The sequence below is a fragment of the Oncorhynchus mykiss genome, chromosome 2, assembly GCF_013265735.2.
Source record: "Oncorhynchus mykiss isolate Arlee chromosome 2, USDA_OmykA_1.1, whole genome shotgun sequence".
NCBI lineage: Eukaryota > Metazoa > Chordata > Actinopteri > Salmoniformes > Salmonidae > Oncorhynchus > Oncorhynchus mykiss.
Genome location: NC_048566.1, coordinates 37,752,628 through 37,769,433, shown reverse-complemented (window position 1 = coordinate 37,769,433; position 16,806 = coordinate 37,752,628). Strand labels below are relative to the sequence as shown.

Sequence of the window (16,806 nt, the reverse complement as noted above, 5' to 3'; positions counted from 1 at the left end):
GACTAGAACATTACACTTATGGGTACACTTAACAATAATTCTACAGTATTTATATGATTGTAGACTGCTACTGAAGGTGCAATGGGATTAATGGAGATAGAATGAGAAAAGTCCCTCAGACCACAGCATTTTGACAGTACACTCAATATGTAGTAATTATATTATATTATTATATGATTGTAGCTGTCAAGCCTACTCCTGCACCCTCCCTCCGGCGCTCGACGTCGCCGGTCTAATAACCACCAGTCCTGGCAACCCACATTCGCACACCTGCTCCCCATCGTTAAGCACACCTGGACTTCATTACTCTCCCTTCATTTAGCCCTCACCTACTTGAGTCATCAGGCAGTATAGGTTCTGTGTTCATGTCTAGACGTTGCTCTTGTTTTGTAACGCGCTATGTTCGTTATTATTAAACTCACCATCTGCACCTGCTTCCTGGCTCCCTTTGTTGTCGTTACAGTAGCCTGCTACAGTACTAATGTGCAGTGCAATATGGTTGATACCCAACTATCCCTGGGAACTGAAAATAACCACAGCCTCTGGCAAAATTGAAGCCTGAGGCTGTGCTGGGCTAACGGGTGGGGATGTCGTAAACCGTGTCCACTGTCAGCGCCGAAATTAAGAGACAAACAGAACCAGCAAATCAAGGATGTGTCACCGACTGAATTCGAGACGTGATATTGATATAACCATGGTATATGGTGCAGAGAGTCAGTGACAACATTGAGCCGGCTTAGCCCCCTCAGTTGAAACTTCTGCCACCTCCGTTTACATTTTCTGAAATCTGCATCTGTGCTGTATCAGCGTCGTGAAGAGTGTGTATGTTTATGTATAGGGGTGCTATGGAAAGCCACTGGGTGGCTAGGTGCTGCTCATCTAGGGTAGGGTATGTGAATAACGTGATCCGCCTCCGCCTGTAATATTTGATTAAGATTTATAAGGACGGGGTCAAGTTTACCTCGCCATTACAGAGTTTAGTAAGCGTTTTAGCAAGCTGTAAAAGGCGTTAGCGTTATTAGCCTATTTCGCTCTAACCAGCTAATCTGCACTGCCACAATGGATATCAGAAATCAAACCACTGAGGCCGCCGCCGAGCCCAGCAATGTTGATGCTGCCGAGCTCCAGCTAGCCTTCCACTAGTGCCGCCAAGATAATGGCTCCACAGCCTGCTCCACTTACGACTGTTCCTGATGATCTTGAAACAGAGGAGCCAGCCCAGGTTAGCCTATAGAATCATACTCTAGCCGCAAGTTTTCTGTAAAAAAAAAAATCATTTAGTAGCATCTGGTTCATAGGAAGAGAGTGGCTGAAATACTCGGTTACTGCAGATGCATCACTTCTTGGTCAAAAGCACTCAATGGTCTCAGCATTTTAATTTAAATGTTTATTGTGGTATAGCGTGATATAAGAAGAATTCAATATAATTTCAATGCAAGAACCCAAATGGGTATAGCAACATATCGATATATTTCATCATAGAAATAGATAGCCTACATTCTATTGTTATGGTAGCCTAATGCTTTTCGTGGTTGTAAGTGGAACTGTACGTAATGGAAACATGTTTCTGGTAGGTCGCCATTGATTACGTTGGTGGGTTGAATTTGATCCACAGAAGTGTATTGGGCCATATTACAATGTGTTGCTGAACTAATGAGCTGCATGATTTTCCATGTTTTAACCTTTTTAGGATAGGGGGCAGCATTCGGAATTTAGGATGAAAAGCGTGCCCAAAGTAAACTACATGCTACTCAGGCCCAGAAGCTAGGATATGCATATAATTGGTAGATTATATGAAGAAGAGACTTACTTGGGCCAAGAAACACGACCAATAGACATTAGGCCAGTGGAAATCTGTCCTTTGGTCTGATGAGTCCAAATTTGAGATTTTTGGTTCCAACCGCTGTGTCTTTGTGAGACGCAGAGTAGATGAACGGATGATCTCCGCATGTGTGGTTACATCCGTGAAGCATGGAAGAGGAGTTGTGATGTTGTGGGGGTGCTTTGCTGGTGACACTGTCTGTGATTTATTTTGAATTCAAAGCACACTTAACCAGCATGGCTACCACAGCATTCTGCAGGAATACGCCATCCCATCTGGTTTGCGCTTAGTGGGACATTAATTTGTTTTTCAACAGGACAATGACCCAACACACCTCCAGGCAGTGTAAGGGCTATTTGACCAAGAAGGAGCGTGATGGAGTGCTGCATCAGATGACCTGGCCTCTACAGTCACCCGACCTCAACCCAATTCAGATGTTTTGGGATAAGTTGGATCGCAGACTGAAGGAAAAGCAGCCAACAAGTGATCAGCATATGTAGGAACTCCTTCAAGACCCTGCCGAAAAGCATTCCAGGCGAAGCTGATTGAAAAAAGAGTGCCACTAGTGTGCAATGCTGTCATCAAGGTAAAGGGTGGCTACTTTGAAGAATCTAAAATCTAAAATATATTTAGATTTTTTAAAACATTTTTCTGTTTACTATATGATTCCATATGTGTTATTTCATTCTACAATGTAGAAAATAGTAAAAATAAAGAAAAATGCTTGAATAAGTAGGTGTGTCCAAACTTTTGACTTGTACTGTGTCTATACAGCATATGCTTCCCTTCTCAACAACACCTGTCTGTTCTAACTTAAAACCAATATGCTTGTATCCACTCTATACATCAACCCCAAAGGTCCACACTCCTCATCAAAGAGTGCCCAAGAATGTGCCTGCATGAAAATTAACTCCAAAAGTTGTGTCAATGCTCCAGCTGATACCTTTCTAGAGTCAGCTACTTTGTGACCACTGTGGTTGGGCCACCCCCATGGAATGTGGGCCCTGAGACCTCCCAATCAGCAACTCCATAACAACAGGCACTGTAGGATGGTGATAGGTTCTGGTTTGGGGCAGCTGTTAGAAACCCTTGTCTCTCGTCAGAGCAGTTGAGAGGCCAGGTCAACTTGGAGGTGGAACAGCATCTCCAGGGATAAAGAAATTGGCTTATTTGGAGTGCCTGCCTTTCTGTGGCCTGCTATTAATGTGTTGCCATCAGATAGCAGCTGTGTTAAGGGGTCCTGTTGTTGTTGCTGAGCAGATAAAGGGTGCAATGTACTGTATTAGGGGTGTGTGTGTGCGTGCGTGCGTAAACTTGCGTGTGTGTGTGCATCCCTTTGTGTTAGTGTGTGCATGCCTGTGTGTGTGTGTGTGTGTGTGTGGTCTCTCTAGTTTTTCATGGTTCAGATGCAGGCATGGCTTGACCCCTCACTGACCTGTCTACCTCGTTAAATCCGGCAGGCACAGACGACACATTTGCGCTTCCACACCGTTTACAAGATTCCACGGGTCAAAAGGTGCAGAGGGTTTACGACAAGAACAACAGCGGATGCAAGTTGCACCACGTCGTGAATGGGAAGTGAGGTAGACATGACTGCCAAATGCATCGGGCTTTTTACAGTAGTTGGATTGGTAATGGTAGAATAACAGACAACCAATGTTTGTCTGAGAATACCCAGATAAGATAACAAGCAAAGTCATAGAGGACTGAATTAGCTCGGTTAATTCCTGTTTTACCGTTCTCTATAAGGCTAAATCTTATGGCCTCTCCACCCTGTGAAGAGGAATGCGATCTAAGAATAGGGTTGATATGGCAACATCTCCAGTACACCTATCAGCAGGCAGGCTGGGCAGCTCTCCGTCCGCTGATGAGATAATAGACCAATAGATCAAAGTGATGTTGCCAAATCTGCACCGCCACTATGTCACCCAGCCCTGCTATCCCAGGAGTGAGTGGCATGCCCTAACTCTGACCAACAGGCACCTTTATCCTGCTCCATGTCCGTCAGAGCCTCGTAAATCTAACGAACACACACTCTCTCACACACAAACACGCACAAACACACCACACACTCTCTCTTTCTCTCTCTCACACACACACATACCTCCTCCTCTTTTCACCCTCCATTCTCTGAGAATTCATTCAGCACCTTGGCATTGCCCACTGCCCCTTCCATTACTCATTACTTGTCTGCTGACATCCGCCTAAAAATAGTTGCCCCTCGCCCTCTAGGCAGCACTATGGGCAAACTGGGTCTTGACTAAGTGGATGAAGAGAGGGAACACACTAAAGCTTGACTATAACATTTCTATTGAAAGTTTTATGACTGTCTTTTAGATATGTTTGGGATTTGAATGTGTGAATCACTATCTCTCTATGACACACACTCTCTTTCTCTGGTTTTGTTGGTAGGCTACATCATTGACTGAGAGCAATGGAGGCAGGCGGGAGGAGCTATAGGAGGACGGGCTCATTGTAATGGCTGGAATGGAATAAATGGAACGGTGTCAAACGTATGGAAACCACATTTGACTCTGTTCCATTCATTCCATTCCAACCATTACAATGATTCCAACCATTACAATGAGTCCATCCTCCTATAGCTCCACCCACCAGCCTCCACTGACTGAGAGAGCAGTCAGAGAGTGAACATGTGTGGGCAAATGTGATCTGTGGTTTGACACCTGTGTTGCTGGACTGCCCTCTGCTGGGCCGGATGAATACAGCTGTTAAATAGATTTTCTAGTGACTATTCTAATCTAAGCAACTGCGTCAGTCGGCTAGATGTTATCCCAGTGAGATAAGATTTATACGGTTAGATCATGTGCTCGTAAAAAGACGAGCCATCTAGTTTATACTCTACAGGGACACGTATCATTCTATCAATATTCACTGATCCAACTAGACAGGGGAAGTTAAGTCAATAAGAAAACCATTACATCATTGTTCCAAGACATGAATCAGGCCATACCCGAGTAACCAAACTAAATGTGATTCAAAGATAGAGAAGAGATTCTCAAAACATTACAGTGACTTCGAAACACACCAGTAGTGCGGGGAAGACACCTCCGTGTTTGGGCTAATAAGTCAAACGTACTTCTCCCTAGCCAAGTCCATTAGTGTCTTGCATTAAGTCATTGTCATTAGACTCGCCGAGGTGCATTAGCAGTTATAAGTCGTATTAGTCAAATGAGAGTTGCGCGTGATGATCAGTACGGCATGCGTTTACGTTGGGGAGCGGAGGGACATAAATCGTGCTGGTAATATAGTCCAGCTGCTTTGCAGGGAAAACGGATGGCGAACAGCAAATGGCGAGCGTTCATCAACATTGTCAGCCCCCTCTCACCACCAGAATGTGGGAGCAGTGATGTGGTAAGAGCATGGGAGGCATGAACACCCACTGGGCCTTGGGAAAAGAATACCAAATTGAAGGACAGCTGAGCTAAGTCACTGTACCCCCCTAAAAAAATAGCCAGTCTCTCTCTCTCTCTCTCAAAACCATCTCCAGATCTGGTTTTCTGGTGGTTGTGTAGCATTGTATTTGGTTCCTCAGGCTGTCAACAGTGTGTCTAAATGAGTTGGCATTGGACTTTGAAGGCCAGCTTAAAAGGGGGAAATATTTCCTAAATGTTCTACTTGGTGAAACGTCATGCGTTTTGTTCGATTTGTCTGTTTCTGATAAATGACAGACATTCAAAGAATCAATGAGCACATTCAACCTAAACACAGTCTACAGTGTGTCTGTCTTTTCAGTCTCGCCCGTTTTGTAACAATAGTGTTTTCTTGGTCGTATTTTTGCTGGTTTCGAGTGTCATTCCAAATCTTATCCATCCAGATTGTGGACAGACTATATACAAAAGACAAGAAAAAAAATGAAGGAAAACTAAACCACAGACTACTGGACAACAATGTTCTCTTTAATAAGACTCCCGATACTCCCTCTGACCCTTCAATACACAACAAAATGTATTTATAGCATATACACACACCAGCATTTCATTTTCAAACGCATTAGAATCTGTGGAATTTCGATGGGAGGTGGCAGCATATCATGCTTCTTGCTCAGGTTGAGAAAAAAAACTAAACTGCACTGATTTTTAAAATGGTGGGATGGGATGCCCTTGTGTACATTCTGTTTCAACACTGATTAAACTGAATGGATCACTGATTTGACCCAAGGCTTACCAATCCTGAATCTGGAGTACCCACGTGTGTGCTGTTTTTCGTTCAACTGATCCCTTGTTCATTTCTATAGCGCTCCTTGGAGACAACTAACGCTGTGCTGCAACAATGTCATTCTTACATTGTCAAAACGTTGTCAAACGTCATCTTCAGTATTTTGGAGACATTCTATTTGCAGTGTAGCTCCATTTACAGAACATTTACAAAAATGTTTATAGAGACCATATCATTACGTTTCCAATACATATTAGTTACTGGGAAAACCTTGAAAGGCAGGAGTTAAGTAAACATTGGGATTCCTTTCATAAATTCACACACAATTTATTCCACAGACCCCTCCCTCATTTAGTCCAACTCTCAAGTTTTCATTTACATTATTCACATACAACTGTACCCAGTCCTTACATTTCTCTTAAATAAACTAAACATTAGAAACAAAAAGCCAACTCACTTCTCTTTCAACTCGTCAGCACAATAATATCAACAATTACTCATTTGTGTCAAATGTGTATTTTTTTACCCCCAGGGCTACTGAAATCTACCATGGATGATACTGCTGTGGAAGAATTGATGCTGCGTTATCTTCTACCATCTACAAATGGTAACACTGATGCACCCTGTCGGGTGGCGATGACGTCATATCCTGTTTTTGTGTTTTGCTTGTGTCTTTTTTGCAGAATGCAGAGTTGTTGCTTCTTCTTCATCTTCTTCTGCCCTTTTCTTCTGCCCTTGTTTTTTTGGGCCTAGAAAGCAGTCTGTGATTGGTTTGGCACAGGTCATTGGGGATGTGCACCTTCGGGAAGAGGGGGGCCCTCTACCCGTACGAGTGGAGGCTGGATTCGGGAAGGTGCGGGAAGGGGGGGCCTAAGAATCGCCTTTATGAGTGGCACACCTCACAGGACCTCTGGAGAGATAATAAACAGAGAGGACAAGATGAGGGTCAGTTTCAACACAGTGGTACACCACACAACAAGAAAAAACACCAGAGATCCTAAATGGTGTCCATTTAGAGCCGTTCTGAATGCGCCATCTAAATGGTGAGCCAAAATGGTCGCCAATTTCAGCATTTGTAAATGTGTGAGGAGGACCCACCCTCACTGTCCATGCTAAAGACGAGGCTTATAAACCCTTGACCTGGCAACAATACTACATTTTAAAAGGTCCTGAGTGGATGTCACAAAGGGCATGAACCCACAAGGCTTTATAGGCTTGTTTTTATGGGGAAATGAAGAGGCTAATCAAACCAAACAGCAGAGGCTTCAGGCAGAATCCTGACTCCTTTTAATGACGGACCATCAACGACCATTCAGTCGCCCATCATGTGAGTGAGTGATAGCTAGCTGGCGCTACGAGTGTGATAAACACAGTATGATTGATGCTAACAGTAGCAATAGATTGACAGAGGCACCTGTCAGGCAACTAAACGGTCCACCACACTAGCTCACGAATATCGCCATTTGAACTAGCCCCCGGTGGTATGTTTAGAAATAAACATGTCCCCGATTCCCAATCTATGTAACTACATCATAACATTCAATCAGTGTCGATACAGTAATCTCCCCAGTCACAAACCCCCAGCCCCACGGCCATAAACCAAATAACCCCTCCAAGTCATCATAGTAAGAGAGTGCGGGGTATGCAGACAGGGAAGATTAGAAATGTGATGTTAACTTGTGAAACTTGAAGGCAGTGTGAGTGGCAGAGTGAATTCACTCTGATAAAAGTGGGTCATATTGTCAGAGCTCGTCTGGTTGCAGCTTGGTGACCCTTTTCTGTTTGCTTTGGATATAATGTATGACCTACTGGCAGGCTGACAGGTGGGGACTAAGCCCTAGGTGGAGGGGCGAGGGGCAGTAATACTGACCCCGCCGTGGGGAGGGGGTGAGGGTGATGGGGGTACATAACTGGGCCAGGGTCCTGTTTCCATTCCTGGCAGCTAGCTAGCTCCCCAACACTCAGGGAATTTGACACTGGGTGTTGAGCCTAGCGACCGGAGCTCTGGGAGTGAAAGTAGTCGGTATTAAGATACCTCACTCCCTCCGCCCCTCTGTGTCACCTTAGGCACTCTGGGGGCTGGAGGATTCCCCCTGCCACCTTCTATAGTGGGGAGAACAAGTATTTGATACACTGCCGATTTTGCAGGTGTTCCTACTTACAAAGCATGTAGAGGTCTGTAATTTTGAGGTTGGAGAATCTCTTCTCTATCTTTTAGGTTGGAGTCTGTTTGATTGAGTGTGTGGACAGGTGTATTTTATTCAGGTAATGAGTGGAGAACAGGAGGGCTTCTCAAAGAAAAACTAACAAGTCTGTGAGAGCCGGAATTCTTACTGGTTGGTAGGTGATCAAATACTTATGTCATGCAATAAAATGCAAATTAATTACTTAAAAATAATACAATATGATTTTCTGGATTTTTGTTTTAGATTCCGTCTCTCACAGTTGAAGTGTACCTATGATAAAAATTACAGACCTCTACATGATTTGTAAGTAGGAAAACCTGCAAAATTGGCAGTGTATCAAATACTTGTTCTCCCCACTGTACCTCCCTTTCTCTCCCCCTCTCTTTCCCCAGGGACACTTACGTACGCACGCGTGACGACTTGCATCTAAGACAACACTAAACCGACCGGCTCAGTCGGACGGGTCTTCGTTGCCAAGGACAACACTACGAACCCATGGCGCCTCTTTATGGCACGTTGTGAACCCTGGCCCTAATGTGAAAAGTCAACCACCAGAGCAGATGCGAGACCATTATTACTGCTGTATTTGAACCACAGCTTAATCTATAGTTAAGAACTGTTAGGGGTTGAGGATAATCAGATAAGATTCCTTGCTTGAATCCCTGGAAATATTGGCACAGCTAATACAATATTATTAGGTTATGTCATTTGAGGGCGGTTTCCAAGACACAGATTCCAAGGCACAGATTAAGCCTAGTCTTAGACTGAAAAGCATGTTCAATGGAGATTCTCTATTCAAATGCATTTTAGTCCAAGACTAAGCATAATCGGTGTCCAGGAAACCGGCCCTTGGAGTTCCCTCTCTCTCTGTATACCTGCGACATGTTGAGGCTTCATGGTGCCCACTTTTTTCAGGAAGGGCTCATCACTTTCAAAGGCCAGGATTGGTTCAATGGGCATGTCACTCTCTGATTTCTCCCTCCCCCCGTTGCTGCTGTTGCCTTGATTGGCTAGCTGGATGACCTCCTCAAAGTGTGCGGTGTTTCCCTTGCTAGACAGGCCATTCTCGTGTCTGGCAGGCTGGACACCGTTGACCACATGGACCGTGGAGCTGTGGGAGGGTGAAACATGGTTACAGACAAAAGGACTATGGCCCCAAGTGGTTCAGTTGCAGATTTTCCCCTCGGGCCTGTTCAGGTAGATGTAACATTATACCGTAGCTATAACGTAGAACAGAAATGATTGTCAGATAGATAGAACGATGACAGCAACATTCATAACGTTTCACATCACTGAATACAACCCTGGTCTGCCCTCAGTGGCTAACTGAAGACCTCAAACCTTATATTACACTACCCCTCAAACAAAAAACATATTTCAATAGATAAATAAACAATATCTCTATTTTTCTACTGAAAGCCTATGTACAGAGACTCTGTTTTCTTTTGCGGTTTAAAACTATACAAATCGGTACAGGTCTTGGTTAGAAGGCCACCCGTAACACGCGCTCCAGCAGGTATATTTCACTGGTCATCCCCAAAGCCAACTCCTCCTCCAGTTCTCTGCAAAAATCACTGAGCTGGAGTTTTATATCTCCCTCTCTAACTTTAAGCATCAGCTGTCAGAGCAGCTTACCTGATCACTGCACCTGTACACAGCCCATCTGTAAATAGCCCACCCAACTCCCTCATCCCAATATTGTTTTTTATTTTTACTCTTTTGCACCCCAGTATCTCTACTTGCACATCATCATCTGCAGATCTAACACTCCAGTGCTAATGATAAATTGTAATTATTTCGCCACCATGGCCTATTTATTGCCTTACCTCCCTAATCTTACTACATTTGCACACACTGTATATAGATTTTTCTAATGTGTTATTGACAGCACGTTTGTTTCTGTGTAACTCTGTGTTGTTGTTTGTGTCGCACTGCTTTGCATTATCTTGGACAGGTCGCAGTTGTAAATGAGAACTTGTTCTCAGCTGGCCTACCTGGTTAAATAAAGGTGGAAAAAAAATGTATCAAATAAAAAGGCATCCAATACTGTTGTTTTCTGGTTTGCTCGTTTTCTAGCACGCATGGTGGTCTTGTAATATGGTGGTCTTGCTATTTTACATTTCTAACAGGTATTTTGGACAAGAGGAAATAGAGGACACGGTTTTTGAGCCTTACCTGTCTCTCAAATCACTATGGTCGTTCTCTGTATTCTTGTTGATCTCTGGGCTTGGCTGGTAGTCAGCAGAGGCTGCGGAAACAAATAAAATCCACTGTAAAACACACACACGTGCAAGCACACACACAGTTCGTGGGCCACCCTGAAGCAAGCACCGACAGTGCTATGACAATATGCAGGATGGATCCAACCAGTGCTGGATTCATGATTACATCCTTGGGCTGTGTGTGTGTGTATTAGTGCGTCCGTATTTGAGCATGTGGGTGCGTGCGCGCACGTGTGAGTGTGTGTTTGTGTGAGTGTGTCCAAAGGCCTGATTGAAGAGGAGCAGCGCCACACAACTTGCCTGAACTCCCCACCACATCAGTGCCTCCAATAATGGTTTCCACCATACTGGAATCCTGGCCACATGTACCCATTTCCTACTCATCCTTCTCATCGGAAAATGTTGTGTGTGTGTGTGTGGTCAAATGGGGATGGGGATTGTATAAGTAGGAGTGATATTTGTGTGTCTTTGTCATGTGAACACTGTATTTATTGTGTCTTATGTACACCTGGCTGCACAGCGACTGCCCCTGCCGCAACAATAAAGATAGAATAAGACGGAATTAAATTGACCGGCTAAATGTGGCGAGTGGTCCATTTTACAGTCACTAAGCCAACCCTGCAATGCAATGCACTGCCATGAGATATTCCCAGAAACGGAAAAGCCCCCAGACTGGGTTTGGACTGCAAACAATAAGCACACGCATGGGTTATACTGTCCTAAATGGAAGCAGTGGGGCTGGGATGCTAACAATAGTATTAAATAGTCTTCATGTGAAAAGGGAACGCAATGCAGACGGCGATGAAACCAAAGGCAAAACATTCTAAACATCAGGAGGGAGGACAGGGACTGTTCACTGACCCTTTTATTCCATTTTGTCCGGAACTACAGCACTACATATTTATTGCATTCGTGCTTTTAGCCTAGTCTAATGAGATATTTGTGCTGTTTCTGACTCTGCATGTTCACACGTATGTTTATGTTGTTTTACTGTTTGCGAGCTCTTACGAAACGGGTATTTTAGTACCTACAATTGGCTTAGATGAACTTGACTTGACAAAGTACTGAAGCTAAACTGTAGGGGTGAAACGTAGAAGTTCAGTCCCTCCATTCTAAATCAATAAGATTCCTATTATATAGGAAGAGGTAGGGAATAGATCAGTGAGCTACTTCTTTTAATCCTATATATCGGGCCTAAACATAAACAACACACAGTCAGCTAAATCCTACTTTAAATGATGGGTGTGTAACTTGGAATTTGGCAATGTAGGCAATGGGGATTTGGATTTTTATTTTGAGTGAACAAATGTCAAAGTTAACATTAAGACTGATACAGCCATCCAATCAAAGAAGCCAAATTATCCCACTGGGCACACACTGGTTGAATCAACGTTGAACGAACGTGGAATAGACGTTGAATTGACGTCTGTGCCCAGTGGGATTTAATTTGTTTATTAAACCAGTCAGTATGTAGAGCTGAACTTCTCCATTAATGTGGCAGTGAAACACAGGCTGGAAAAGGACCAGGGACACAGCACACTGATGTTTGAATCCGTTCCCCCCAGATATCATCGATGAATGAATCTAATTCCTTTCAGGATTAATTGAGACAAATTGAGTCCAAACGTCGATTTCCTGAACACAAGAGCAATATAATGACCAAAGATGGACGCCGGTTTACGCTGCATTTCATTTTCTGCTTACCTTTGTTGCTCTTGGCCTCTTTGCCATTGACTTGGGAGGGAGGTGGGGACTTGGTGTCTTTCTATAGAGAGAGAGATTATCACGTGTTACATATATTTTAAATTGATTGAAGGCATTGCCATTGTGCCTTTTCAACAAAAGTACCTTTTCCCCTCCGTCTGTCTTGCGTGTCCTCTTCATGATCTGCTCGAGACGCTAAGGAAGAAGGCACAAAGATGACAATGGTCAGAGAGAGGGAATACACTGAGAATGTGAACAAGGTGGAGGATGCAGATGAAGTACTCAGTCCCCATGGGTTGAATCACAGAGTAACACAGTAAATGTGCAGTAACTTAAACTCAATGGGCTCCTTGTTGGCACCGAACAGCTGAAACAACACCCAAATCCTACCTGGTACAAGATAACCATGATGCTAAGGGAAGAGCTACCTGCCATAAATCAAGTAAAACATACAGATATGCCAGATGCGAGGACGTAATACTTGCTATTGGTAAAGTGGAGAGTTAGGTGGTCCGTGTGTGTGTGTCAAAGGAGGTTGGTGGCACCTTAATTGGGGAGGACGGGCTCGTGGTAATGGCTGAAGTGCAATTAGTGGAACGGTATAAAATATATCAAACACATGGTTTCCATGTGTTTGATGCCATTTCATGTGTTCCGTTCCAGCCATTATTATGAGCCGTCCTCCCCTCAGCAGCCTCCGCTGGTGTGTGTGCGTCTGTGCGCGTCCATGCATTCATGCGTGTGTGAGCGAGCTTCCACAGAATCCATACTCAGTCAGGTATGTAACAGCAGCTGTGGAGCAGTGTGCAGAGGCGTGTGACTAAGCAGGGGTTTGGGTAGAGGACATACTGTTCTTGTGCAGTAATACCACTAGAGCCTGGCTCAACACACAATGTGGAGCTGCTTTGGCCAGCTGAGCTGCATGGGCTGGCAGCCTCAGATAAGAGATGGGAAAAAAGAGGGAGGAGAGAGTGAAAGAGAGAGAGAGAGAGAAGGGAGAGAGGGAAAGAGAGAGAGAGAGAGAAGGGAGAGAGAAGGGAAATAAAGAGGGAGAGGGAGAGAGAGAGAGAGAGAGAGAGAGAGAGAAGGGAAAGAAAGAGGGAGGAGAGAGTGAAAGAGAGAGAGAGAGAGGGGAGAGAGGGAAAGAGAGAGAGAAGGGAAAGAAAGAGGGAGAGGGAGAGAGAGAGAGACAAGGGAGAGAGAGAGAGAGAGAGAAGGGAAAGAAAGAGGGAGAGGGAGAGAGAGAGAGAAGGGAGAGAGAGAGAGAGAGAGAGAAGGGAGAGAGAAGGGAAAGAAAGAGGGAGAGGGAGAGAGAGAGAGAGAAGGGAAATAAAGAGGGAGAGGGAGAGAGAGAGAGAGAGAGAAGGGAAAGAAAGGGGGAGAGGGAGAGAAACAGACAGAAAGAGAGAGGGGTAGAGAAATAATGAAGGGAGAATGGGAGAGCGAGGGATGATGGTGGAGGAAAAGAGACGGACAGGAAGGAAAAAAGAGAGGGTGAGTAAGAGCGAAAGAAAGAGCAAGAGGGAGAGAGAGCAGACTTAGCAGGTTACAGCATGGTGTGACTGCGGGTGGTACACAAAAAGAACACAAAACCCTGGGCTGCATACTGAACGGGGCCAGATAGGACTCACTCTCCATCATTACTGTTAATATCTAGCCTGGGGTCTTGGACCTAGTATATAGTCTTCCGCTCACACAAATAGAGACTGTAAGCCCTATTAAATCAAAACAAGTAGCCAGGGAAAGCCAACAACATCATTCTTTTTGGCGGCAAGAATGTGAAAGTTGATATTATCTTCAACAAATCCTGGTCTAAAGAGTGAAACAAAAATACACGTAATTAGAAGGCAAAATCAAGCATGCTTTCCTGTTGCTACTAGAACAATGTTATTTTTTGACTGATCCCGCAATAATAACCGTTTTGATTGAATAAGGCCCCGTGTGAGCTTACTGTAATGTACCCTAAACATTTCACTCTGTACTTTTGGAAGATGTACAGTACAGGCAACACAGAAGAAACACAGTCGTTTGCCAGTCTGTTTGGCATGACAATTCCATAAGGAGATGGCAATAGCGCAGAAACAGTCTGTTTGTGCTGTCTTGCCAACTCCTTTGGCATGACAATGGCTGGAATTAAATAGGAGTTGGCTACACAGCACAGATATGGATACCAGGGTAGAGAGGACGCCGGTGGGGTATACTCATGTAGTAGAATGAACGCATGGATCTTTTCTTACCTTCTTCCTCTCCAGCCTCTCCTGCTCCTCCTTCAGGAAGTGTTTCTCTCTGTCCAGACGCTGTTTCTCGGCCTCCTCCTTGGCCTTAGCCTCAGCCTCCTCTCTCTGGAAAGCATACAGATTACAATGTGGTATGCTCTTCCCTTACAGAGAAAAATAAAAAAACATACATTTCCCATATGTTTTTGGAACACTTTTACACGTGGTCAACATGTTTACACGCGTGTGTGGTTTCATGTTATCACACGTTGCTTTACAGGTTGTCACATGTTATCACATAAGCTGCACAATAAGATCACATGAACATGTGTTTTTTTGGAACACTTCACATGGGATCACACGTGAAATCCGTAAGGGTTACCATAGAGATTACATTATATTACTGACCAAGATGGCAAACCTTTTAGTCACACCGCTGGGATGCCAAAGTCCATTCTAGTGTTCCATTTAATTGTATGGATTTTACAATGCTAATACCACCAATAGTGTTGTTGTATATACGTTATCCTGAGGGAGAAAGTGGACTGTGTAAAACTACAGGAAATACTATCTTTTTGTAGTAGCAGAAGTGAACACTTTCAACATTGTGAGAATTTTGTCATTGTATTACACCTGTCATTGAACACAATACCCTTTCTAGGCTACTGTATGTTTAAAGTACATAATTATTGAAACTACGAAAGACACTTCACTGACAACGCACTAGACGGTATCATAGGGTCGCCAGCCAGAGAAAACAACCACTTAGACAGGGACAGAAACCACACAAACCCAGGGGCAGCTCCTATCTCCTATCACACAGTCTATGTTGACAATGCAAACAAACACTTCTGTGAATCACAGTGTTTTCCGGCTAACTGACTGACATCTGTTCCTCGGGATCCTGGACCTCGACTGCTCCTGAGCAACAGCGGTAAAACCATTGGTAAATACAGGAAGTCGACAGTGTGTCAAACAGACTCAGACCTTTTGTGCTGATCTAAAAAAAACGAAAGGGGTAATTCAATGTGCATTAATGTCAATGTCTGTAGCCATTAGGAAAATATTGACTGATGCTAATGACAAATCACATTGGTTGAAAGTGATTTGGACAAATATACGAAACAAGGTTGGTTATGAGATATGCCTTATCAAATGAGGTCAGGTAGATGACAAACTTGGCTAAAGTAGTGATATGGGACAGAGAGGGTGTTAAATACAGACAGGGTTACAGAAGGCTCTCTGTCACAAAGTAGGTGGACAATAAGAAAAGCAGACGGACAGACGGACAGAAAGATGGACAGACACAGCACCCTCTGTGTGTTTAGACGAGCCCCCTCTGTGTGTGTAGACCAGCCCCCTCTGTGTGTGTAGACCAGCCCCCTCGGTGTGTGTGTAGACCAGCCCCCTCTGTGTGTGTAGACCAGCCCCCTCGGTGTGTGTGTAGACCAACCCCCTCGGTGTGTGTGTAGACCAGCCCCCTCGGTGTGTGTGTAGACCAGCCCCCCCCCTCTGTGTGTGTGGACTAGGCCCCTCTCTGTGTGTGGACTAGGCCCCTCTGTGTGTGAACTAGGCCCCTATGTGTGTGAACTAGGCCCCTCTGTGTGTGTGGACTAGGCCCCTCTGTGTGTGTGGACTAGGCCCCTCTGTGTGTGTGGACTAGGCCCCTCTGTGTGTGTGGACTCGGCCCCTCTGTGTGTGTGGACTCGGCCCCTCTGTGTGTGTGGACTCGGCCCCTCTGTGTGTGTGGACTAGGCCCCTCTGTGTGTGTGGACTAGGCCCCTCTGTGTGTGTGGACTAGGCCCCTCTGTGTGTAGACTAGCCCCCTCTGTTTGTGTAGACTAGCCCCCTCTGTGTGTGTAGACTAGCCCCCTCTGTGTGTGTAGACTACCCCCCTCTGTGTGTGTAGACTAGCCCCCTCTGTGTGTGTAGACTACCCCCCTCTATGTGTGTAGACTACCCCCCTCTGTGTGTGTAGACTACCCCCCTCTGTGTGTGTAGACTAGCTCCCTCTGTGTGTGTAGACTAGCTCCCTCTGTGTGTGTAGACTACCCCCCTCTGTGTGTGTAGACTAGCTCCCTCTGTGTGTGTAGACTAGCCCCCCTCTGTGTGTGTAGACTAGCTCCCTCTGTGTGTGTAGACTAGCTCCCTCTGTCTGCTGGCAGTTGGGGTGCTTGTTCACCTGTTTCTGTAGGCGCTCATTCTCCTCCTGCTCTGCCCTGGCTCTCTCCTTCGCCTCCTTCTCCTCATCCACACGCTGGGCCTCGTCTCTCAGGCGCTGCTCCTCAGCCATGAGGCGCGCTTCCTCCTCTCTGCGCTTGCTCTCCTCCGCCTCCCGCAGCTTACGCTCCTCTCGCAGGACCCTGAGCAAAGGATGACAAGCATTTAGCAATCCTACCTATAATGCAGTCTCTTCCCCACCTTCGCTGTGTCGCCATGAGTATAGCGAGCAATACAACCTATTATGTATCAACAACCAC

The 16,806-nt window shown here is 45.0% G+C and overlaps 1 protein-coding gene across 10 annotated transcripts in view; it reads right to left on the bottom strand.

Moving 5' to 3' along the window:
- Positions 1-5,718: 5,718 nt before the first annotated feature.
- LOC110501519 (MAP7 domain-containing protein 1) overlaps positions 5,719-16,806 on the bottom strand; it is a 64,501-nt gene continuing 53,413 nt past the window's right edge. For all 10 annotated transcript variants that reach the window (XM_036947634.1, XM_036947647.1, XM_036947642.1 and 7 more), the window contains 7 exons: positions 16,509-16,689; positions 14,348-14,452; positions 12,255-12,305; positions 12,111-12,171; positions 10,360-10,432; positions 9,060-9,295; positions 5,719-6,908 (listed from right to left, as the gene is read on the bottom strand). In XM_036947634.1, the coding sequence (XP_036803529.1) occupies positions 6,898-6,908; positions 9,060-9,295; positions 10,360-10,432; positions 12,111-12,171; positions 12,255-12,305; positions 14,348-14,452; positions 16,509-16,689 (718 nt within the window). In that variant the 3' untranslated portion in view covers positions 5,719-6,897. The remainder of the gene's footprint in view (positions 6,909-9,059; positions 9,296-10,359; positions 10,433-12,110; positions 12,172-12,254; positions 12,306-14,347; positions 14,453-16,508; positions 16,690-16,806) is intronic.